This window comes from Hyla sarda, chromosome 13 (assembly GCF_029499605.1).
Source record: "Hyla sarda isolate aHylSar1 chromosome 13, aHylSar1.hap1, whole genome shotgun sequence".
Classification (NCBI taxonomy): domain Eukaryota; kingdom Metazoa; phylum Chordata; class Amphibia; order Anura; family Hylidae; genus Hyla; species Hyla sarda.
In genome coordinates this window covers 8,971,894-8,996,935 of record NC_079201.1, presented here as the reverse complement: position 1 = coordinate 8,996,935, position 25,042 = coordinate 8,971,894, and the positions used below count along the sequence as shown (strand labels likewise).

General features: G+C 39.4%; 1 protein-coding gene and 1 long non-coding RNA gene across 2 annotated transcripts; one reads left to right on the top strand and one right to left on the bottom strand.

Annotated features, from left to right (window-relative positions):
* Positions 1 to 782: 782 nt before the first annotated feature.
* On the bottom strand, positions 783 to 13,609 carry LOC130297665 (uncharacterized). Its single transcript, XM_056550377.1, has 7 exons — positions 13,484 to 13,609; positions 12,864 to 12,929; positions 3,983 to 4,237; positions 3,567 to 3,839; positions 2,477 to 2,547; positions 1,130 to 1,156; positions 783 to 1,049 (listed from the first exon to the last, which is right to left on the bottom strand). The coding sequence occupies exons 2-7, from the start codon at positions 12,910 to 12,912 to the stop codon at positions 783 to 785; spliced, it is 942 nt and encodes a 313-aa protein (XP_056406352.1). The 5' UTR covers positions 12,913 to 12,929; positions 13,484 to 13,609.
* Positions 13,610 to 16,395: 2,786 nt separating this feature from the next.
* On the top strand, positions 16,396 to 24,315 carry LOC130297491 (uncharacterized). The gene is made up of 3 exons (XR_008849564.1): positions 16,396 to 16,616; positions 18,602 to 18,812; positions 24,255 to 24,315. It is a non-coding gene; the product is annotated as an uncharacterized LOC130297491 (long non-coding RNA).
* The last annotated feature ends 727 nt before the right edge of the window (positions 24,316 to 25,042 follow it).

Genomic DNA, 25,042 nt, shown 5'->3' with positions numbered 1-25,042 from the left:
ATGAGGATTACCAACGGATTTTGGGTCGCACTGTACATCCCAGTGTCAGAAAGCTGGGTTTGTGTCCGAGATCTTACAGCAGGACAGTGACCCCAAACATACATCATAAAGCCCCCAGAAATGGATGGCAACAAAGCGCTGGAGATTTCTGAAGAGGCAGCAATGAGTCCAGATCTAAATCCCATTGAACACCTGTGGAGAGATCTTAAAATTGCTGTTGGGTAAAAGGCGCAAAGGAAGAGTGGTCCAACATTCCGGCTGAGAGGTGTAAGAAGCCTATTGATGTTTGTAGGACGCAACAGATTTCAGTTATTTTTTTTCCAAAGGGTGTGCAACCAAATATTAAGTTAAGGGTGGCAATTATTTCGTCCAGACCATTTTTGGAGTTTGGTGACATTATGTCCAATTTGCTTTTTTCCCTCCCTTTTTTGGTTTAGTTCCAATACAAACAAAGGGGATAAATATGTGTATAGCAAAACATGTGTTACTGCAATCCTTTCCTGTGAGAAATACTTAATACTTAAAATTTCAGGGGTGCCAACATTTACGGCCATGACTGTATAGACGTATGGCTAATCTGATAGACCAAGACACACTCACTTTTCAGGGATCGGGACTTGCTAATAGATGGAAGTAGAAGCAGCATTCTTCAAGGCTAAGGTACTACTAGTAATATCCCTGGTATGTAGTGGGTTATTAATAAAATCCCTGATATCTAACATCATACTGTTAGTATTCCTGGATTGTAAAGTCTTTAGTGATATCCATAGTGTCAAGTAGCTTCATAAAATATTTTGAGTGTCCTCTGTGTAAATAGAAATATCCTTGGTATCCAGCAGCTTACTGATATCATCTCTGGGGTCTTGTGTAGTAACAGCAGTGTTAATAGTATCTAGTGGGTTAATAATAACATCCCTGGTGTCTACTGAAATAGTAATATTCCTGCAATGTAGTGGATTATTAATATAAACTTTGGTGTCTATTGTATCTAATAGAATGTAATGAGTCATTAATGACTTCCCTGGTGTCTGCTGTAAAGGAATAGACACCTACAACACAAAATATAGATGTACATAGTATTTACACACAAACACAACATTTACAAAAAAATATAGAAAATGAAACTTACCATTAGTTGGTTAGGTTTCCATATAGCCTGAAAAAAGAATGGGGGGAGTCATGATATGGCAATTAAATATACTATATAGCATACAGTATAGAATAAAGTGTAAGCATAGTTAAGGTATAAATTTACTATATGTTATTTATAAATCTGTGTGTTTCTCCCCCTCCCCCACACAGAGAGGGGGCTCATATATACTGTCTCTCTTTAAATGGTTTTGCCCAAACTGTCTAATGCTTGTTTCACACTAGCAAATTACTCAGTTTAGCAAGTTCCGTCGCTAGTTCTGTCCTAAAATCAGCTGTCACCAGAAGTAACCAAATCCTATACGTCCGTTAGAAAATGCCATTATAGTCTATGGGATTTTTCTAATATCTGTTTTAATCCATTATAGTATGGAAGAAAATAGTTGATGAACTATTTTCTTCCGTACTATTTTCTGTCACAAAATAACTTCCGTTATCAATAACGGACTATAATGGATTAAAACGGATATTAGAAAAATCCCATAGAATATAATGGGATTTTCTAACGGACGTATAGGATTTGGTTACTGCCGGTGACAGCTGATTTTAGGACGGAACTAGCGATGGAACTTGCTAAACGGAGTAATTTGCTAGTGTGAAACAAGCCTAAGCTGTTGTACCCTAAAGACAACACCATAAAGGCCATTGCCATTGGGTGAAAGGATGTATTTTGTAAACATATACATAAAGAGTGAGAGGGGACCGTGGAGGGATTCCTCCCACATAAGAAGGAGCTGTTTTAAACCCTTTTTTCTTTCTTTTTGGAAACTTCCTGCTGTACATTGGCTACTGCCAGTCCCGCCAATCTGCCACCTCCTGCTGTATGGTGGATACTACTGACCTGCCACCTCCTCCTGTATGCTGGATACTACAGGGCCCTCCAGTTCGCCACCTCTTGCTGTGATTTTATTTAGTGCTTTTGAGGGGTCCCATAGGTCCCCTACAAGTCAACTGGTCACTGACACCTTCCCTGCTTACAGAACTTGGCAACAACAATTAAAGGTATATAACACTATATAGAAAGTCTCATACATAACATAAGGCACTTATTAACCATTAAAGACATATGAAACAAGGGTGGGGAGACTGAAATAGAGTCCGCCACACAGGACAGAAAGGGTACAAGGGTGCAACTCCTGCACTGGGCCACCACACATACATTCATAAGTTTTTATGTTTATGTAGCTTATTTTTGTAAAACAAACCGTACTTTCTGTGCAAAACTTGTCATAACATGGAGAAATATTAGCAGTAGTTCTTACTGAAAGAATTATATTGGTTTATTTGAGATGATGCAACATATACAGCTACATACTAACATACTCACCAAGCTGCATATTATTATTATGAGGACAATGAGGAGGACAATAAAGATTATTTTTAAAGTGCCCATTGACCCTAAAGAGAACACATTTTATAGGGTTACAATTATTTTAGCACAAGGGGCATCATAACAAAATGTGAAAAAGTTATAGGGTCTTAAAACTTTCTGAATGCACAGTATGGATATATATACACAACACAAAGCTGCACATGCTTCTGTTCAGGGTTAGTGCAAGGATTTTTGCCACCCTAAGCAAAAGCTAATTTTGTTCCCCCTTGACTACGCCCATTGGCCCGCCCTTTGATAAGCCCCACCCTACTACTGGGGGGACACATTGTAACAAACCCCCTCCTCATGTAATCTCCTCACTACTGGGGTGACACACTGTAACAAACCTCCTCCTCCTCATGTAATCACCTTACTACTGGGGTGACACACTGTAACAAACCTCCTCCTCATGTAATTTCCTTACTACTGGGGTGACACACTGTAACAAACCTCCTCCTCATGTAATTTCCTTACTACTGGGATGACACACTGTAACAAACCTCCTCCTCATGTAATCTCCTTACTACTGGGGTGACACACTATAACAAACCTCCTCCTCATGTAATCTCCTTACTACTGGAGTGACACACTGTAACAAATCTCCTCCTCATGTAATATCATTACTACTGGGATGACACACTGTAACAAACCTCCTCCTCATGTAATTTCCTTACTACTGGGATGACACACTGTAACCAACATCCTCCTCATGTAATTTACTTACTACTGGAGTGACACACTGTAACCTCCTCCTCATGCTGCTGGCTGAGTGAGTGATTCGGATGCTGGTTATCAAGAAGGCGCTCTAGGCGGCTGCCTATTTTGCCTATAGGCAGAGCTGGCCCTGCTTCTGTTCACATATAACTACTGTTGGATAAACACACTGGCACATCCACATGTATGATGTATAGTCATGCAGAGGTATATGGCCATAATGTAAAAAAATACTGCTGTTTTCCACATCCCCCCCCCCCCCCTCACCCTATCTGAGCTTGGGGGTAGGTGCCCCATTAGATCCCCCTTTTAGCTACCCCTCTGATCTCACCTTTTTTATTTACTGTAAGTTGGGTGCTATCTGCATAGAATTCCCCTATATGTTCAGCATTGCCACCGCAGGAGAATGAACCGCTGTCAGGTAGGGTCAGGTGTTCTAGAGTAAAATTAAGATTCCATACATTGCCGGAAATGTCCAGGCGACTTGTGTAACCACGATCAACTGAGATCGAAGCAAATATTTTATTTCCATGGTAGAGAGATTTTTGTGCGCTGTTTTCTGGAGGAGGAGGACAGGGATCGTCTTCTGGTGTTTCAGTCAAGTCTGGAAATGGAATCAAATATTCAATATATTAAAAATATATATATACAGTATATTGTTCTAAGCTGAACTCGATAAAAAGAACAGTATGCAGTCAGCTCCTGAGCTCCCCACAGATAAATAGGGATATGGATTATTTTCCTTACCTGTTCTGACTGTACATGTGGATTTGGCTTCTGTTTTGAACTCACATTGGAGATTTTCGATTGTCCCAGAAAGTGACAGCTCAGTAAAGTTTTCATTGCTGAAAAAGCAAATCTGTAGAATTGTTTTGCGGGATTTCTTAAATGAAAAACCTCTGATATCAATGTTCTGTTGAAAAGAACAGAAAATTGTAGCAGAATCTCCTTCTACAACATCCAGGTAATGTGTCTCTTGTGTTCCATATTCACCTGACACACCTGAAATAAACAGACGAAATTATTATTACCATACATCAGAATGACTAAATAATACTGCTATACAATGAGTAATAAATTCTCTTTACAGGCCTAAAATAAATAGAAAAGTAAAATAATACCATCACACATTGCTTAAATAATACTGCTATACAGTGACTGTATAATGCCACCACACAGTGACTGTATATTATCACACACAGTGACTGGATAACATCACCACACAGTGACTGTATAATACCACCACACAGTGACTGTATAATACCACCACACAGTGACTGTATAATACCACCACACAGTGACTGTATAATACCACCACACAGTGACTGTATAATACCACCACACAGTGACTGTATAATACCACCACACAGTGACTGTATAATACCACACAGTGACTGTATAATGCCACCACAAAGTGACTGTATATTATCACACACAGTGACTGGATAACACCACCACACAGTGACTGTATAATACCAACACACAGTGACTGTATAATACCACCACACAGTGACTGTATAATACCACCACACAGTGACTGTATAATACCACCACACAGTGACTGTCTAATACCACCACACAGTGACTGTATAATACCACCACACAGTGACTGTATAATACCACCACACAGTGACTGTATAATACCACACAGTGACTGTATAATACCACCACACAGTGACTGTATAATACCATCACACAGTGACTGTATAATACCACCACACAGTGACTGTATAATACCACCATACAGTGACTGTATAATACCACCACACAGTGACTGTATAATATCACACACAGTGACTGTATAATACCACCACACAGTGACTGTATAATACCACCACACAGTGACTGTATAATACCACCACACAGTGACTGTATAATACCACCACACAGTGACTGTATAATACAATCACACAGTGACTGTATAATACCACCACACAGTGACTGTATAATACCACCACACAGTGACTGTATAATACCATCACACAGTGACTGTATAATACCACCACACAGTGACTGTATAATACCACCACACAGTGACTGTATAATACCACCACACAGTGAATGTATAATACCACCACACAGTGACTGTATAATACCACCACAGTGACTGTATAATACCACCACACAGTGACTGTATAATACCACCACACAGTGACTGTATAACACCACCACACAGTGACTGTATAATACCACCACACAGTGACTGTATAATACCACCACACAGTGACTGTATAATATCACACACGGTGACTGTATAATACCACCACACAGTGACTGTATAATACCACCACACAGTGACTGTATAATACCACCACACAGTGACTGTATAATATCACACACAGTGACTGTATAATACCACCACACAGTGACTGTATAATACCACCACACAGTGACTATATAATACCACCACACAGTGACTGTATAATACCACCACACAGTGACTGTATAATACCACCACACAGTGACTGTATAATACCACCACACAGTGACTGTATAATACCACCACACAGTGACTGTATAATACCACCACACAGTGACTGTATAATACCACCACACAGTGACTGTATAATACCCCCAACCAGTGAGTGTATAATACCACCACACAGTGACTGTATAACACCACCACACAGTGACTGTATAATACCACCACACAGTGACTGTATAACACCACCACACAGTGACTGTATAATACCACCACACAGTGACTGTATAACACCACCACACAGTGACTGTATAATACCACCACACAGTGACTGTATAATACCACCACACAGTGACTGTATAACTCCACCACACAGTGACTGTATAATACCACCACACAGTGACTGTATAATACCACCACACAGTGAATGTATAATACCACCACACAGTGACTGTATAATACCACCACACAGTGACTGTATAATACCACCACACAGTGACTGTATAATACCACACACAGTGACTGTATAATACCATCACACAGTGACTGTATAATACCACCACACAGTGATTGTATAATACCACCACACAGTGACTGTATAATACCACCACACAGTGACTGTATAATACCACCACACAGTGACTGAATAATATCACAACACAGTGACTGTATAATACCACCACACAGTGACTGTATAATACCACCACACAGTGACTGTATAATACCACCACACAGTGACTGTATTATACCACCACACAGTGACTGTATAATACCACCACACAGTGACTGTATAATACCAACACACAGTGACTGTATAATACCACCACACAGTGAATGTATAATACCACCACACAGTGACTGTATAATACCACCACACAGTGACTGTATAATACCACCACACAGTGACTGTATAATACCACACACAGTGACTGGATAATACCATCACACAGTGACTGTATAATACCACCACACAGTGATTGTATAATACCACCACACAGTGACTGTATAATACCACCACACAGTGACTGTATAATACCACCACACAGTGACTGAATAATATCACAACACAGTGACTGTATAATACCACCACACAGTGACTGTATAATACCACCACACAGTGACTGTATAATACCACCACACAGTGACTGTATAATACCATCACACAGTGACTGTATAATACCACCACACAGTGAGTGTATAATACCACCACACAGTGACTGTATAGTACCACCACACAGTGACTGTATAATACCACCACACAGTGAGTGTATAATACCACCACACAGTGACTGTATAGTACCACCACACAGTGACTGTATAATATCACCACACAGTGACTGTATAATATCACCACACAGTGACTGTATAATATCACCACACAGTGACTGTATAATACCACCACACAGTGACTGTATAATACCCCCACACAGTGACTGTATAATACCACCACACAGTGACTGAATAATATCACAACACAGTAACTGTATAATACCACACAGTGACTGTATAATACCACCACACAGTGAATGTATAATACCACCACACAGTGATTGTATAATACCACCACACAGTGACTGTATAATGCCACCACAAAAAGACTGTATAATACCACCACACAGTGACTGAATAATACCACCACACAGTGACTGAATAATACCACCACACAGTGACTGTATAATACCACCACACAGTGACTGTATAGTAAGAACTGAAGTATTGAATGCCCTTATTGAGAGAATTTATCTATAATTAAACATTTGCAGAAATAAGTATTGTTGCAGTGATGTATCTGTGCCACTAGATGGTGATGTTGTACTACAGTCAATATTCGTACTCCTGCCTTTCGTATCAGATGAATCATTTGACACTTAGTAGAGAATATTACTATTTATTACCACCAGGGGGCCCTCACCTCATCTGACATAAAATATCATTAGAGAATCAATCATTTTATTTTCCATAAAGAGGTACTCCGGGGGGTAGTTATACATATTTGTAAATTACTCTTATATATAAAAATCTTAACCCTTCAGTACTAATCAGCTGCTGTATGGTCCAGAGGAAGTTGTGTAGTTTTAGTCTGACCACAGTGCTCTCTGCTGACACCTCTGTCCATGTCAGGAACTCTTCAGAGCCGGAGCAAATCTCCATAGCAAACCTCTCCTGCTCGGGACAGTTCCTGACATGAACAGAAGTGTCAGCAGAGAGCACTGTGGTCAGACTGGAAAGAACTACACAACTTCCTCTGTAGTATACAGCAGCTAATAAGTACTGGAAAGATCAAGATTTTTAAATAGAAGTAATTTACAAATCTATTTAACTTTCTGGAACCAGTTGAGTTAAAAAAATTTTTTTGGAGTACCCCTTTAACCCTTAGAGGATACAAGTATGCCCTGGGACCCGACGGTAATGGCATTAACCCCTCAGATGCCGTGATCAATATTGATAACTGAATCTGCGGTTTTGTGTTGGTTCCGGTGGCTGATCTGAACGCCCATGGTGTGGCCGCAGGGATCAGATCAGCTAAGATGGTGGACGGAGATCGCAGATAACACTGATCAGTATTAGCAATCTAATGATTGCAATAAATAGTCCTCTATCAGGACATAAAAAACGTACAATAAATGTAAAAATAAGAAATTAAATTCCCCACTTTTCCTATTTTACAAAAAAAAATTGTAAATAAAAAAAAAATTATAAAATGTCTGCACTATTAAAATATTGTGTTATGATTATGTCAACTGCTGATTTAGCAACAGTAAGAAAATGGACTGCAATAGTGACATCTGGGAGGGGACATTATCAAGACCCAGATGCCACCCCAGGACCCAAATTTTTTATAGGGTAGAACAAATTCTGCACCAAAAAGGTAAAATCAGCTCGCATTCCCACCACACACAGAACATAATACCCACTTGGCTGTTACAACGCCAACAATTGTCGGAACAGCCTGGAAAGATTTGTTGGAACAGGCAGAAAGAACTGTAGTAGGCAGTAAGGAATAATAGGCCTTAGAGATACCCTTAGGTTAGGTTCACACTGCGGAATCTCCGGGCAGAAAATTTCCACCTGGAGACACCGAGTGCGGCCAGCGGCGACTAAATCAGTCGGCTCTAGGACCGTGCGGACACTCCAGTCTCCAATAGACTGCAATGTGTCCCGCGAGTATTTCCGCCTGAAGAATGAGCAGCGCCATTCTTCAGGCGGAAATTTTCAAGCGGATTTTCCGTTCACAAATTCCGCTTCACAAATTCCGAAGTGTGAATTTGTGAACGTAAGCCCATTCACTACACTATACATTTTAGTAAGCGGAATGTCAGCCTGTAATTTCCATAAGAAAAAAAGACCAAGCTGAAATGCCAAAATAGATGCACACCCAAAACAATGTATGGTACAAAAATAAACTTTTATTGATACAAAATATCACACATAGCAGAAAAAGACACAATTAAAAACATTTAAAATGGCTCCATAGAACCACGCTACAACAACAGTGGGACCAGTAATGATCACCACTGGACATGGGTGAAAAATGCAGGGGTTCCTGCTGAACCTCAACAACACAATAAAACCTAAGTAAGCATACCATATGGAAAGCGCAGCAATGTCCTGTCACCCTAAATAATAACCCAATGTCCTGTCACCCTAAATAATAACCCAATGTCTTGTCACCCTAAATAATAACCCAATGTCCTGTCACCCTAAATAATAACCCAATTTCCTGTCACCCTAAATAATAACCCAATGTCCTGTCCCCCTAAATAATAACCCAATGTCCTGTCACCCTAAATAATAACCCAATGTCCTGTACCCCTAAATAATAACCCAATGTCCTGTCCCCCTAAATAATAACCCAATGTCCTGTCACCCTAAATAATAACCCAATGTCCTGTCACCCTAAATAACCCAATGTACTGTCACCCTAAATAATAACCCAATGTCCTGTCACCCTAAATAATAACCCAATGTCCTGTCACCCTAAATAATAACCCAATGTCCTGTCACCCTAAATAATAACCCAATGTCCTGTCACCCTAAATAATAACCCAATGTCCTGTCCCCCTAAATAATAACCCAATGTCTTGTCACCCTAAATAATAACCCAATGTCCTGTCACCCTAAATAATAACCCAATGTCCTGTCCCCCTAAATAATAACCCAATGTCCTGTCACCCTAAATAATAACCCAATGTCCTGTCCCCCTAAATAATAACCCAATGTCTTGTCACCCTAAATAATAATCCAATGTCCTGTCACCCTAAATAATAACCCAATGTCCTGTCACCCTAAATAATAACCCAATGTCCTGTCCCCCTAAATAATAACCCAATGTCCTGTCCCCCTAAATAACAACCCAATGTCCTGTCACCCTAAATAATAACCCAATGTGCTGTCACCCTAAATAATAACCCAATGCCTTGTCACCCTAAATAATAACCCAATGTCCTGTCACCCTAAATAATAACCCAATGTCCTGTCACCCTAAATAATAACCCAATGTCCTATCACCCTAAATAATAAGTCCTTAAGGGGTTAAATAAATTTGCTATTGCATCCTAATTAGAGATGAGCCACCCCGCTCCCTCCTATAGACCTGCATTTAGGGAGTGTGGCATGACATCATGAAGGGCATTGTCATGACGCCCTGCACCCAGCTTTCCAAACGAATGTCGGGTGCTTCACAGAGATTGCGGGGTCCCAGCTGAGGGAAACCTGCGCTCAGATATATTATCCTCTATACTTTGAATAGGGGATAAGATGTCTAGGGGCAGAGTACTCCTTTAATGCCTGGCAGTCTGGGTGCAACAGACACAATTCATTTCTCCAGATAGAATCCAGATGGATGTTAGAGTCACCAAACTAAACTTTTAATATATTGTTTCTTATGTAATTATAAGACACTTTGCTTTTTCCTTGCTGTTAAAATTCTCAACCTTTATATGTTTTTAATGTGATTGAAAAAAACGGACACTAGGTGGCTCTGTTCTGTTCCCTGGGCAAGTCAAAAAGTTTGTTTGGTCTCCTCCTGGCCTGGCAGGAGACCAAACTCAGGAAGTGGGTGCAGGGCATGGTGAGGCACAGCTCGCAGGCTTCAGTGACGTCACCCCTGCTGGGGAACGCCCACTTTCTCCTGCCGGGAACTCACACGATCTGAGCTCCAGGCAGGAGGGGTGTTAGGAGTAGTTATGGAATATAATCTGAGTTAGTTTAGAAAATATGGTTTGATGACAGGTACTTTTAACCTCTTAAGGATGCAGAGCGACCCCGCTATATAAAGTGGGGTCACACGGTGAAACCATGGTGTCCTGATCAGCTAGGACGCACAAGGAGGGTCTCTTACCTGCCTTCTCTGCGTCCGATCAATGATTGATTGCTCCAAGCCTGAGATCCAGGAAGGAGCAGTGGAGCGCCGATAACACTGATCAATGCAATGCTATGGCATAGCATTGATCAGTGCCTGCAATCAATGTAGTGCATGTTATAGTCCCCTATGGGGGCTAAAACACTGCAAAAAAAAAAGTGTAAAAAAAAAAGTTAATAAATGTGATTTAACCCCTTCCTGAATAAGTTTGAATCACCCCCTTTTCCCATAAAAAACAAACTATGTAAATAAATAAATATAAACATATGCGGTATTGCCGCGTGCGTAAATATCCGAATTATTAAAATATATCAATAATTAAACCGCATAGTCAATGGTGTACACATAAAAAAAATTCCAAAGTCCAAAATAGCGTATTTTTGGTCACTTTTTAAACCATAAAAAGTAGGGTATCATTTTAATCGTATGGACCTACAGAATAAAGATAAGGTGTCATTTTTACTGAAAAATGCACTGCGTGGAAACGAAAGCCCCCAAAAATTACAAAATGGCGTTTTTTTTTACAATTTTGTCGCACAATGATTTTTTTTTTTGTTTCGCGTAGATCTTTGGGTAAAATGACTAATGCCATTACAAAGTAGAATTTGTGGTGCAAAAAAAAAAAAAGGGTCTGAAAAGGGTTTTGATTTTTAAAAGGTGAGGTAAAAAACAAGAGTGCAAAAATGGAAAAACCCTGAGCCCTTAAGGGGATAAAAGTAAATGCCTTGGGTCCGATAGGATAGAGATTCTTTTCTGTAATGTTTTTAATGTATCTTTCATATGTTTGGAAATTGTATATACACAGCTACTAATGACCTGTTTAGTAGAAGTGGATATGTAAAATATGCACCTGTATGTGTAGATGTCAGAAGCTTGAGAAAGAGCGTTGTTACATAGTTAGTACGGTCGAAAAAAGACATATGTCCATCAAGTTCAACCAGGGAATTAAGGGGTAGGGGTGTGGCGCGATATTGGGGAAGGGATGGGATTTTATACTTCTTCATAAGCATTAATGTTATTTTGTTCCAGGAATGTATCTAATCCTGTTTTAAAGCTGTTAATTGTTCCTGCTGTGACCAGTTCCTGAGGTAGACTGTTCCATAAATTCACAGTCCTCACGGTAAAGAAGGCGTGTCGCCCCTTGAGACTAAACTTTTTCTTCTCCAGACGGAGGTAGTGCCCCCTCGTCCTTTGGGGGGGGGTTTAACCTGGAACAGTTTTTCTCCATATTTTTTGTATGGGCCATTAATATACTTATATACGTTTATCATATCCCCCCTTAAACGTCTCTTCTCAAGACTAAACAATTGTAACTCCTTTACGCTTGAAACAGCTGTCACCCTGATTGCAGCTCCCTTGGCCGTACACCATCACCTCCCTGTTGCCATTGTGAATATACACCGAAGAAAATAAAAGTATCCTGAACACTGCAGTGGGTGAGTTATTTGATTCGTTGTCTATTTTGCCTAGTTACAGTATGAAATTGCCTAAACAGAGCACCACCTGGAAGTAGTAAAGGGTGTATGCGGATGTGCCGCTATCTATTCCCAAGTGTGAACAGCGACATATGGTTCTAATAGTGCCAGACCTTGCTTCTATTGTGTATTAGTAGACAAAATAAATTGACAACTGGGTATTGCCATTCTCTTGTCGGTAGGGTGTGAGGGTAAGTCAGAGGTCAGATCTTTGCCCATGATGTCCCTATGTCCTACTAGGGCATAGGGTTAGGAGTAGTATTTCTGAGACCTGTGCCTGGTCAGGTGGTGTTGACTATAAGACCAGAGTTATATGAAGCTACATTTCAAGGTATAAAGTATTATAATAAAGTTTGAAGAAATGCTCACAATGTATGGAAATAAGGAAGAGGGTGATGCTGAACAGTATGGAATTCATCTTCTTCTTTCTTTAATCTGTAAGATAATAAATTGAGATATCTCTAAAACCCGTCCCAAACCCGTTGTATGTCACTACACCGTCCTACTGTAATAAGACATCATATCAGTAAGAATCGTTCATGGAAAGTAAGTACATATAGTTGCATATTTTCCCACATATGGCCCCATGTGTTGCTGGTCTACCTTCAGCCCACCATAGAAGATGAGATAATGTTCCCAATGTCCATATATAATTAGATGGTGAATGTCTAATGAACTGCATAGTAAACCATGCTAAACTTCATTGGGTGGGACCCATTAATATTATCAGGGCTTGCGTCCATCGAAGACTTCCCATGACCATGCTGCGAAAATCTCACCTTGTATGGCACAAAGGTGACATGCCAAAATTGCAGAACCCTTGTACGCATTATGCAAACAACCCAACCATTCACGAGAAGCATCTTAAAGCCCTTTAGAGCTGGTCAATGGCTCCAGATAACAAACTCTGATAATGGTGAGGCCGACGCTTAAAAATTTTTTTTTTAAAATCAACTGGTACCAGCAAGTTAAACAGATTTGTAAATTACTTCTATTAAAAAATCTTAATCCTTCCAGTATTTATCAGCTGCTGTATGCTACAGAGGAAGTTGAGTTGTTATTTTCAGTCTGGCCACAGTGCTCCCTGCTGCACCCTGGCTTGCAGTTGAATCGCAATGGGGGAGATTTATCAAAACCTGTGCAGAGGAAAAGTTGCCCAGTTGCCCATAGCAACCAATCAGATCGCTTCTTTCATTTTTAACAAGGCCTCTGCAAAATGAAATAAGAACGCTGATTGGTTGCTATGGGCAACTGGGTAACTTTTCCTTTGCACAGGTTTTGATAAATCTCCCCCAATATGTTTTAAAATGCTTCACTAGAGCTCCTATGGGGTGGGTGACAATGGATATATCAGACAAGTATATGTCTATATATCCATATATGTTTGAAAGTGTGTATATATATATATATATATATATATATATATATATATATATATATATATGTGTATGTGTGTGTGTATATCTATATACATAAGTGCGTGTTGCTGCCCTGTATAGCTATGGGTCCCTGTCTCCCATATATAAATTGATATAAAAATATAAATAAATAAATACTTGCGCAACCAATGTATAAAAGAAGGTGTATTTATTTGTAATTCCTGTTTAAAAGCTGAAATATTGCACAAAACCCGGGTAGAAGATCGTCTCCCTCAGGGTCACTGGATGGCGTCGTATGTAACCGCTATTCCTATACAGCCAAAGGAAAATATATATGTGTAAGTCATGGGTCTTATGTTGTGTTTATATAAATATATATATATATATATATATATTTATATATATTAAGTAGATGATATAATTAAGGTATACTGTACCTACCTATTACTGCTCAACTTGATTGTGCTCTGAACTTTCCTGTGTGTGAACCGTATACAGAGCTGTGTGTAGATAATGGCATTCCAGGGCTGCCATCAGAAATTTCGGGGCCCCTTACACAGCTCAAGGACCGAAATTTCTGATGGCAGCCCTGGACATCACTTCATGGGTGACCGGATCAGCCACATACCCAGTACATATGGCAAGAGAGACAAGAGGAACCAATTTAATAGTCTCCTGCAGTGTTTTCCAACCAGGGTGCCTCCAGCTGTTGCAAAACTACAAAGGGCATGCTGGAAGTTGTAGTTTTGCAACAGCTGGAGGCACCCTGGTTAGGAAACCCTGGTGTAGTGAGAACAGCAGCTACGGATCTGCGAAAAATTTGTATATGGCTGGAGGCAGTACGTCTGTGCTCCGACCACTGCTCCTCTGGTCCGGGGCCTATGGGTCAGAGCAGTAGCCCACGAGGAGCAGTGGTCAGAGCATTGAAGGCAGCCTGCTGCAGTTACCTTCCTGGCCAGCCAGTTAGTCACGCGTCTTCCTGGCTGCTCCTCTGCTCCGGCTCTTCTTAACTTCTTGTCACTCACTGACTGACAAGAAGTTGAGAAAAAAAGTGTCAGGCTGGGCACCTCTGGGGTCCGGGCCCCTTACTGGGGTACTGGCTGTACCCCCCCCCCCCCCCCCCCCCCGATGGCGGCCCTGTGTGCATCTATAAGAAATGAACAGTGTTAATGATCATGTGCACATAAGGTAGAACTTTAGACAGTGAGGGGACACTTTTGTATTCAGGGTATCTCACCCTAATATTTTGTAGACCATATAAATGTTCTGGAATCCAAGTCTTATTATAACAGCGCGTGCAGTTAGGTTTCCAATTTTGAATTAGATGTATTGTTCCTTCAGCGTATTAAGGTATATAATATAAGAGACGTGGGGTTTGTTTTGAAAGTCTTCCTCCTACGTACCCAGGTGTTAAGTAATGTACCTAAAGATAGCAGAATGTGCTCCAGTGCTCCAGTTCTGAAGAACGGGGGTTTGGATCCTTGCGGGTCTGGTTAGAAATGTCCTGATGTTCACTTCTTTAAATGGAGCCGGTTGGGAGACTGCCCCGGCCGGTGGCGTCTCTACCGTACCTGGTTGCTGCTGGTGACGTCACTACGGGAGTGCGGATTGTTAAAAAAAAAACTATGACGCATTTCGAAGGCAGTATCTGCCTCCTTCGTCTGGGATAGGCACATCCTGGACACTCCGTTCTTTTTAAAGGTTTGCCGATTTTGAGTGACATATCTCCATAATACTTCCTGTAAGTATTTCTTTCTTCCAAATTTCACTAAAAATCTTTATTTAAACGTTCTTGCCTACATTGCAATCCTAAGGGGCTATGCTCTTAATGTTAATCCTCCAAGAAACTAAAAATATCAAAGTCAGTGTTGAGGCCATGCGGGGCTCCCATGTTGAATTTAAATATCCATTTCTCCTCCGCTCTGGACATGCGGGCAATATCATTTCCTCCCCGCCAGTGTGGTGTGATTTTCTCTTTCCCGCAAAAAATGGAATCCTTCATGGTGGATTCATATTTGTACCTGTAATGTACAGATAGCGGATGAACATCGTATCCTCTTCTGACATTATAGAGATACTCAGAGATTCTTTGAGTCAAAAGTCTCTTTGTTAATCCAATATACCATTTTTTAAAGGGGCATCTAATTCAATATATTACCCCCTTCGTTTTACAGTGGATGTGACTGTTTATAGTTTTTTTTATGTCACTATGGACAAGATGGGTTTTAAATAATTTGCACCGCAGCACGTTTTGCATTTGCGGCACGGAAAAAAATCTTTGAGTTGCTTTTGAGGGAATGAGATGCGCATCATACTAGTTTGTTTGGAGTTTTTTTTATTATATTGTAAGTGCTATAAGATTGCTCAGATTTTGTGCCTTTTTAAAAATAAATAATGGTTCATCTGGTATTTTTTCTCCAATTATCTTATCATTTTTCAGAATATTCCAATATCTCCTGATTATTCGTTTAAATAGATGCTTTGGTTTGAGTAAGTTGTAATAATTGTTAGTTACATTTTTTCCTTTTCCTCTTCTTTCTTTTCCTTATTTTTATTCTTGAGTAATGTTTCTCTTTCTATTAAGGCCAGTTCCCTACTAGTTTGGTTAGTGTTTGTTCTTCACACCCTCTTTTTTGGAATTTTTCCTTTAGATTTGTTGCTTCTTGTTCATATTCCTCCACTCTTGTACAATTTCGGCATGCCCAGATAAATTGACTACGCGGGATGTTTGCCCACCAACTTGGTAGGTGGCAACTCGTTTTCCTGATAAAGCTGTTACTGTCCGTGGGCTTATGGAATATTTTGGTCTCAATTTTATTGTCTTTGATGTAAATATTCAGATCTAAAAAATGTATATCTGTTTTGCTTTATGTAGCAGAAAATTCTAAAAAGAAATAATTTGTATTAATAGCCTCTAAAAATACATTTAAAAGTTCTTCTCCTCCTCTCCAGATAAAAACGTCATCTATAAAACGTTTCCATAGGACCAAATTCGCACCCAGCCTTCCCCCAGGGTTTATGGCTGAGTTTTCCCAATGTCCCACATATAGATTAGAATAACTGGGTGCAAATTTGGTCTCCATTGCCGTGCCCCATGTCTGAATGAAAAAGTCCTGATTGTATTTAAAATAATCATGCTGTAGAATGAATGAGATACAGTCATGAGTCACCTGTTCCCTGGGTAAATCAGACTTTTTATTTAGAAAAAATGTGGCTGCCGCTCTTCCTTTGTCATGCTGTATTATCGTATACAGTAATGTTACATCCAATGTACCCAAAATGGAGTCCTCCTTCCATTCTATTTCATTTAGTATCTCCAGGATATGTGTGGTGTCTTTTAAGCATGCTGGCAATGTCACCACACATTCCTGCAACATTACATCCACATAATGGGATAGGTTAACTGTTAAACATCCATTGCCCGATACTATCGGTCTTCGTTGGGGTTCCGCATATCTTTGTGCATCTTAGGAATTTGGTAGAAGACCGGTATTTTTGGGTCCTCTACCATTAGTAATTCCTCCTCCTTTTTAGTTATAATTCCTTTATTGGATCCTATTTTTAGTAAATTTTTCAGGTCTTTTTTTAGATTGATCTGTAGGATTTTTGTTCATTTTTTTAAAGATGCGGGTATCCCCTAGTAACCGCATACACTCATGATATTGATCATAATTTAGTACCACTATACTGCCTCCTTTGTCTGCCGGTCTCAAAATAAATTTTATTATTAGTTTGCAGTGTTTTAATGGCTTTTTGTTCCGCTATGTTCAAGTTGTTGAGATATGTTTTTTGCTGAATTCCCCCCCCCCCCCGTAAATCTTTAATCACCATATATTCAAAGGCATTCTTGCTGTGGAAGGCCTTTATTGGAATCAAAAAATTAATGAGGAATTTAACCCTAAAAAAAACACTTTATAAAAAATCCAATTAAAGTAACAGAACCCCCTAATTCTGTATATAAGCATACCGATCTAAAAATGCGTTCACGCTTCTTTCCACAGCATGAATATTCGGAGTCACTTCATGCCTTCGAACATATGGTGATTAAAGATTTACGGAAAATAAAACCCAGGTTTTGTGCAATATTTCAGTTTTTAAACAAGAATTACAAATAAATACACCTTCTTTTATAAATTGGTTGCGCCAGTATTTATTTATTTATACATATATCGTAATATGTAAACAGGAGCTCCAGAGCGTATTTGCCGCAGGGTGTGTAGTGAAAAATTAAGAGTAGTGCTGGACCATTTTTTATTGCCTGAGTCTATGTAAAAGAGTCTTTATTCCATCAAAGACATAGCTGTAGTGGGTGCAGAGGTAGTAGTTGCACCTAGAGACTGAGATCTGAGGGGGCCCAGTGGATCCTCTGCCAAGAAGATACCAGCATTATAAAGGGCACATGGTAGGTGAAGAACCCTTTGTCAGATTTAGCACCAGAGCTCAGGAGCTTCAAGATACACCCATGGTCTTCAAATGACATCACCATAATGAAGACACTATCTCCTAAACTTAAAAATTGAGACACTACCAAATTCAATAGGAAAGACAAGTGTGCAGGGACATGAACACATAGAGTCAAAAGGGGGCTTGAGCCCCTGCCCTTTAAAAGCACCTGACCTATGATGCTCTCACTGACTGGAACCCCCTTACCTTTGAATTATGTTAATATTTATAAGGTTTTGACAAACATTTTCTTTTTCATAGTAATTGCCTTTTTTTCTACTTTAGCCCCTGCCCCCCAAAATGTCTGTGTGCATCCCTGCAAGTGTGCTTGGAAGAGTAAGAAACAGCAACCAGATGAATGGAGACAACCACCGGCACAAAGAGGAAGACCAAAGACCCATGAAGACACTATGTAACTATGACGGGTTACTTACTTTAAGATGGAGTTCACCAGGTCCAGATATTCGAAAGCACTTACTGTAGTCCAGAAGAAGAAGTAGGTTCTGATGTACTGTCTTAAAGTCATTCTGTGCACCAAATGAAGAAGTGGTTTTAATGTGATCTACATAGTGCTTGCGTAAGATAGAATCATAGAGAGAACCAGCGGGGAGCTTGATGTTGGCCACAACTCCTAGAGACAATTAACCATCCCACTTACCTAGACTACTACCCTTCCATTACCATAAACCACTAGGACCCCTGCATTTACTCCTTCACTACATTAACATAGGCATTAGCCTCTTCACTCCCCCAAACCAACCATAGTGGGACATGTTGTAGAGAAGGTCATCTTCCACTTCTGCCCATAGACATGACTAGGCTTTTCTCAGGACAATGACTCAGTTCGCTGTCGTCTGTCTTATTACCCTGTATAAAGCACAGTGGCTTCTTAGCACTTCCTGACACCCAACTACCAGGTCATCCATTGCAATACCTCTCTTGCCCCCCATAACTATACACCTGCTGCCTTCTGAAGTGGACTATGGTTTGGCCACTGTATATAATTAGTTAATGAGATTAGCTAGTTAAAGGGGTACTCCGGTGGAAAACTTTTTATTTTAATCAACTGGTGCCAGAAAGTTAAACAGATTTGTAAATGACTTCTATTAAAAAATCTTACTCTTTCCAGTACTTATAAGCTGCTGAATACTACAGAGGAAATTCTTTTCTTTTTGGAACACAGAGCTCTCTGCTGACATCATGACCACAGTGCTTTCTGCTGACACCTCTGTCCATTTTAGGAACAGTCCAGAGCAGCATATGTTTTCTATGGGGATTTTCTCCTACTCTGGACAGTTCCTAAAATGGACAGAGATGTCAGCAGAGAGCACTGTGGACATGATGTCAGCAGAGAGCTCTGTGTTCCAAAAAGAAAATAATTTCCTCTGTAGTATTCAGCAGCTAATAAGTACTAGAAGGATTAAACATTTTTAATAGAAGTAATTTACAAATATGTTTATCTTTTTGGCACCGGTTGATTAAAATAAAAAAGTTTTCCACCGGAGTACCCCTTTAAGTTAATATTGCTTATGATAGTTATTGGGAAAGAGTGACCACAAGTTCCTTCCCCATAAATAGGGAACTGAATAATGGTGAAGATAGAGTAGAGTTAAAGAGGAATGGTGTCTTCAGCAGGTGCCAATTCTACAAAGAGTAGAGTTTGTCATACACATTCCATGATGACCATCATCTAAAGATATCCACCGAGAAACATTGAAGATGGGGCTTGCAATAGAGTGTGTGTGTTCTATGGTAGCTAAAATAAATGGAACTTAAAGGGTAACTCTCATTAAAATTTATTTTTGCTATTGCACTCCTTATGTTAAATAAAACATATTTCTAATATACTTTGTTTAAAAAAAACGAAGTTTTCTATGTTTTATTTGTGCTTAAAAAAGCTCAAGAGCACATTTTCTCCCCATCTTATACACAGACTTATACACAGAAGTGCTGAGGGGGGTGTGTCCAGCCTCATCCAATCATAGCTCCTCTCACACTTGACTGCCATATGCTGTTGGTTGGACACTTCACCCCCCCCCCCCCCCACACACACACACACACATACACACACACACACACACACTCAGCCCTCCAGGCTGCACTTTCTGTGTTTGGACCTCGGTCCCAAGTCTGTGTATAAGATGGGGGGAAATGTGCTCTTGAGCTTTTTTAAGCACAAATAAAACATAGAAAACTTCATTTTTTCAAACCAAAGTATATTAGAAATCTGTTTTTATTTACCATAAGGAGTGCAAGAGCAAAAATTTGTTTTAATGAGAGTGCCCATTTAATGGTCAGAAAAATGTCAATAGGCTAATAGAGGCTCCAGAAAGTGACAGGGGAGCTGCATGCTATCTAGGACTACAGCAGGACAATAGAGTATAATAAAATGACTCTGCTCCTTGTATCCCAGTCTGCACAGTAAAGGTGTGGGCCTGAGTTCCAGCATTGCAGGCCTGAGTTCCAGTTCCCCACCAACCTGCTGTTGAAGAGGTCTTGTTGCTCGTGTGAGTCCTGCGGTATCTTCATCGATTACATGCACTCATACCAGTACATGCCAGTTGTTTTTGGATGTTTTGCTAAGTATTATATTTGTTAGCTGTAATTCACTTAGTTCTAGAAGCTGGGAAGCGAGAAGTAGTGAATATAAGGAGGTCCCTGGGTTCTGGCTTAAAACAGGGGTCCTGTCTTGGAAATGATTACTTTTTTTTACTTACTAAAAAATATATAGGTTTACTTACTATATATATATATATATATATACACAGTTTTATGCCCTCAAAAAGATATATAGTTTTGTCGGAAAAGTTCCAGGATAACCTGTCATTTATTCTTGAAAATCTCTGGGCTAAAAAGTCAAGTGGTCTTTTTATATATATATATATATATATATATATATATATATATATAATCTTTTATCATGCATACTTAAACATATAGCTGTCAATCAGGATCAGTCACTTGTCTATTTAGCCCATAACGAGCAGAAATTTACATAAAAAAAGGACACGTTATCCTGGAACTTTGTATATCATCTGCTCAGCTCCTCCTGCTCTATAACAGGGTGCCTGCAAATTGGACTAAATTCTCAATGTGATAGGTTCCCTTCAAGGGTCTGGTCGGAGGTCTGGATTCATTTAAGGATCTGGTCCGGACTCTGGATTAAGGAAAGGGTCATGTCTGGGGTTTAAATTAATTTAAGGGTCTGGGTTTTGATTTAAGGTAGGGGTCATGTCTTGGGTCTAGAATCCTTTAAAGGGGTACTCCACTGGAAAAAAAAAATTGTAAATCAACTGATGACAGAAAGTAAAATAGATTTGTAAATTACTTCTATTCAAAAATCCTAATACTTCTAGTGCTTATCAGTTTTTGCATACTACAGAGGAATTTCTTTTCTTTTTGAATTTCCTTTCTGTCTGACCACAGTGCTCTCTGCTGACACCTCTGTCCATATTAGGAACTGTCCAGAGTAGGAGCAAATCCATATAGCAAACCTCTCCTGCTCTGGACAGTTCCTGGAAATGGACAGAGGTGTCAGCAGAGAGCACTGTAGTCAGACAGAAAGGAAATTCAAAAAGAAAAGAACTTCCTGTGGAGCATACAGAAGCTTATAAGTACTAGAAGGATTGAGATTTTTTAATAGAAGTCATTTAAAAATCTGTTTAACTTTCTGGCACCAACTGATTTAAAAAAAATGTTTTCCAGTGGAGCACCCCTTTAAGGGCCTGGCTCTTTTCTGTATTAAGGTAGGGGGTCATATTTGGGTCTGGACTAATTTAAGGGTCAGGTCTGGGTTCTGGATTATGGTAGGGGTAAAGTCTAGATTAAATTAAAGGTCTGGTCTGGGTTCTGGATTAATTTAAGGGTCTAATCCAAGTTCGGTATTAAGGTAGGGGTCATGTCTGGAGTCTAGATTAATTTGAAGGTCTGGTTGGATTCTGAATTAAGGCAGGGTCATGTCTGGGGTCAAGATTATGTAAAGGGTCTGGTCTGGGTTCTGGATTAAGGTAGGGGGTCATGTCTGGGGTGTAATTTATTATGGTGGTCTAGTTTGAGGTCTGAATTTAAATATGTGTCTGCTGTAAGTGACGCCATGTGTGGGCCCTTTGTTTGAATACATCTAAAAGATAAGTAAAACCTATAGAAGTATTATTTCACTACTACTAATTATTTTGGAAATTTATGTTGGTTTTAGATACATTACGTTTGCACTTTTTAGGTTCCCACATGAAAGAATTTTGCAGTTTTTTTTAAAGTTTTTCTTATTGAGGTTCCTTATTCATATTCAAGTCCGTGAATCCATCTCCTGACTAAATTTTACATATATAAGATAAATGCATTTCGGTTACAAGGATTAAATTGTCATTATTATTATTATTATTATTATTATTTTTATTATTATTAATATTAGTAGCTCATCACAACAGGTGATATGAGATGGACTAAAACATAAATAAGAGGAAACCAACATAAACTCAATATAGTAAAGAGCTGCAGACATGGTTGGGTAGCTGTTAGGATAAAAGAGCCTAAAAGGAAAAGAGAACAAAAAAAGGGACCACACACATGCCCAGTGCATTACCCAACAGACAAGGGGCATAGACAAAAATTAGGGAGAAAAATGGCCACTCGCCTGTAGCGTATTTATCATACGCATTTATAATATCAGGGGGACTGTAGGAATAGTGCTGGTCTGGTGCTTTGTGGTAGTGTAGCAGATGTGTAAGCCGCATCGTCCAGAATAATATCCCCCTATCAGGCGCTGACCAGGAGCACTCGGTTCAGTTCAGATAAGCGAGTTTATTAGGCAAGATAGAACTGATAACGCGTTTCGGGGTTTAATCACTTCATCAGACCAGTAAGAGGAGGTAAAAACATAAAGTGAGTGCACCCATAGACAGATGCCATGTAAAAGAGGAGGAGTTACGATATAATAACCGAAAAACCAGAAGGGCATCCTTACAGTATTGTTAATAATAATTATAGCTAAGGGGAGTCAGTGAGTAGGTGTAGTAGATAACAGTATCTAGAGCGTTTACACACTGACTTGTCAGCCCGGCCTTTGGCAGCGCTCCAGTTTTTCTTATAGTCACAGGTCTTACTATGGACAGGGATCCGCGGAGTCACAGGACAATATACAATCTCTTTCTGTACTGATTTAACCAATAATGCTTATTTTTTGGTTGTTATAGCCTCCCCTTGTGTACATGACATCAGTCTATATGTGTACTCACTTTACTTATATATTGCAGGACATTTGTACCTCCTGTTACTGATCCGATAAAGGGTTTAAACCCCGAAACATGTTATAAGTTGTATTTTGCCTCATAAACTCGCTTATCTGAACTGACCTGAGTGCTCTTGAACTTAACTTACAGCACCTGATAAGGGTATTTTTTTTGTTTATTTCTTCAGCATATAAGAGCAAACTGTACCCTTCCTGGAGCTGACTGCCGAACTTATAAAATGGCCTTTTTATTTCTTAGCCAAGTGTAAGGGAGACAGAGCTGCTCAAGTGCCACCACCTGGCATGCCGCCTTGCTTGTCCTCACCTCCCAGCCCCTTCTTGAATTATGTACACGGCTCTTTAAGTCAATCAAGAAGGGGCTGAGGGAGTATTAACAAGGAGGTGTGCCAGGCTGTGACACTTGAGAAGCTCAGCTCTGCCTCCTTGACACTTGGCTGAGAAATAAAAAGGTGATTTTATAAATTTGGCAACCACCATCAGCTCCAGGATCTGTATAAATTGCTCTTATACCACAACTGCTATCCAATAGTTTCAGCAACTCTTAGTAGCAAATACAGCTTATTCTAAGATGATAAATAGCTGATATTATTAATTCTATTTAAACATTTAAAAAAAGCATTTTATATATATATATATATATATATATATATATATATATATATAATTTTTGTTTATCATTTTTTTCCCCAGGGAGCATCTTAGTGCAGAAAATAAAACATCAAAGTAAATCTGTCTATGAAAAGACCTAACAGAATAGATATGTAACACATTAATCACAAAGTACTATGGAAACATCTGTAAGGTATTATTAGAAATTGTAGTCATCGTTGTATTAATCTGAAAACAATAGCCAAAGAGAAGAAATAAGATGCAATAGTGTGAAAATACTGTGAAATACCTATTCCTTCCCTATTGTTTCTATTTTGGCTTGATAGTTTCAGAACACCAATGTCTATTAATATCAGATGTAAAGACATTCAGATGGAACTCACTTGTGAGCAGTATCGTCCTTAATTAAAAGAAACAGTCAGGCCGCCTTTACAGGTTCTAGCCAACGGGCCGCTTCACGCTATCCATAGCCCTTCCTCCTGACTTCTAACGTTTCCAAAATCTCCTCCCAATATATTCAATCAACTTTATTAACCCTCAATATACTTACAATTACATAATTATACAAAACTACAAAAACACTTACAACCGAAATCCTGGGTGAGGATCATATAGAGCACCTATACAAACTGATATGCTTATAAAAAGTTACACAAGAAACTGCACCTATTTGTCATATCCTCCTAATTAAAAATGTTGTCCTACTCTGGAGGGAAAAATCGGAGGTCTTTCATTCAGACCTAATGCACCCAAAGCTTCTGCCTTCAATATAATTTCAGTTTCCTTTTGTAAGAGTAGTGAGTAGTAGTGAGGTTTTATCTCTACAAGACCCAAAAATTTTAATTCCTTAATATCGTTATCATTAACTA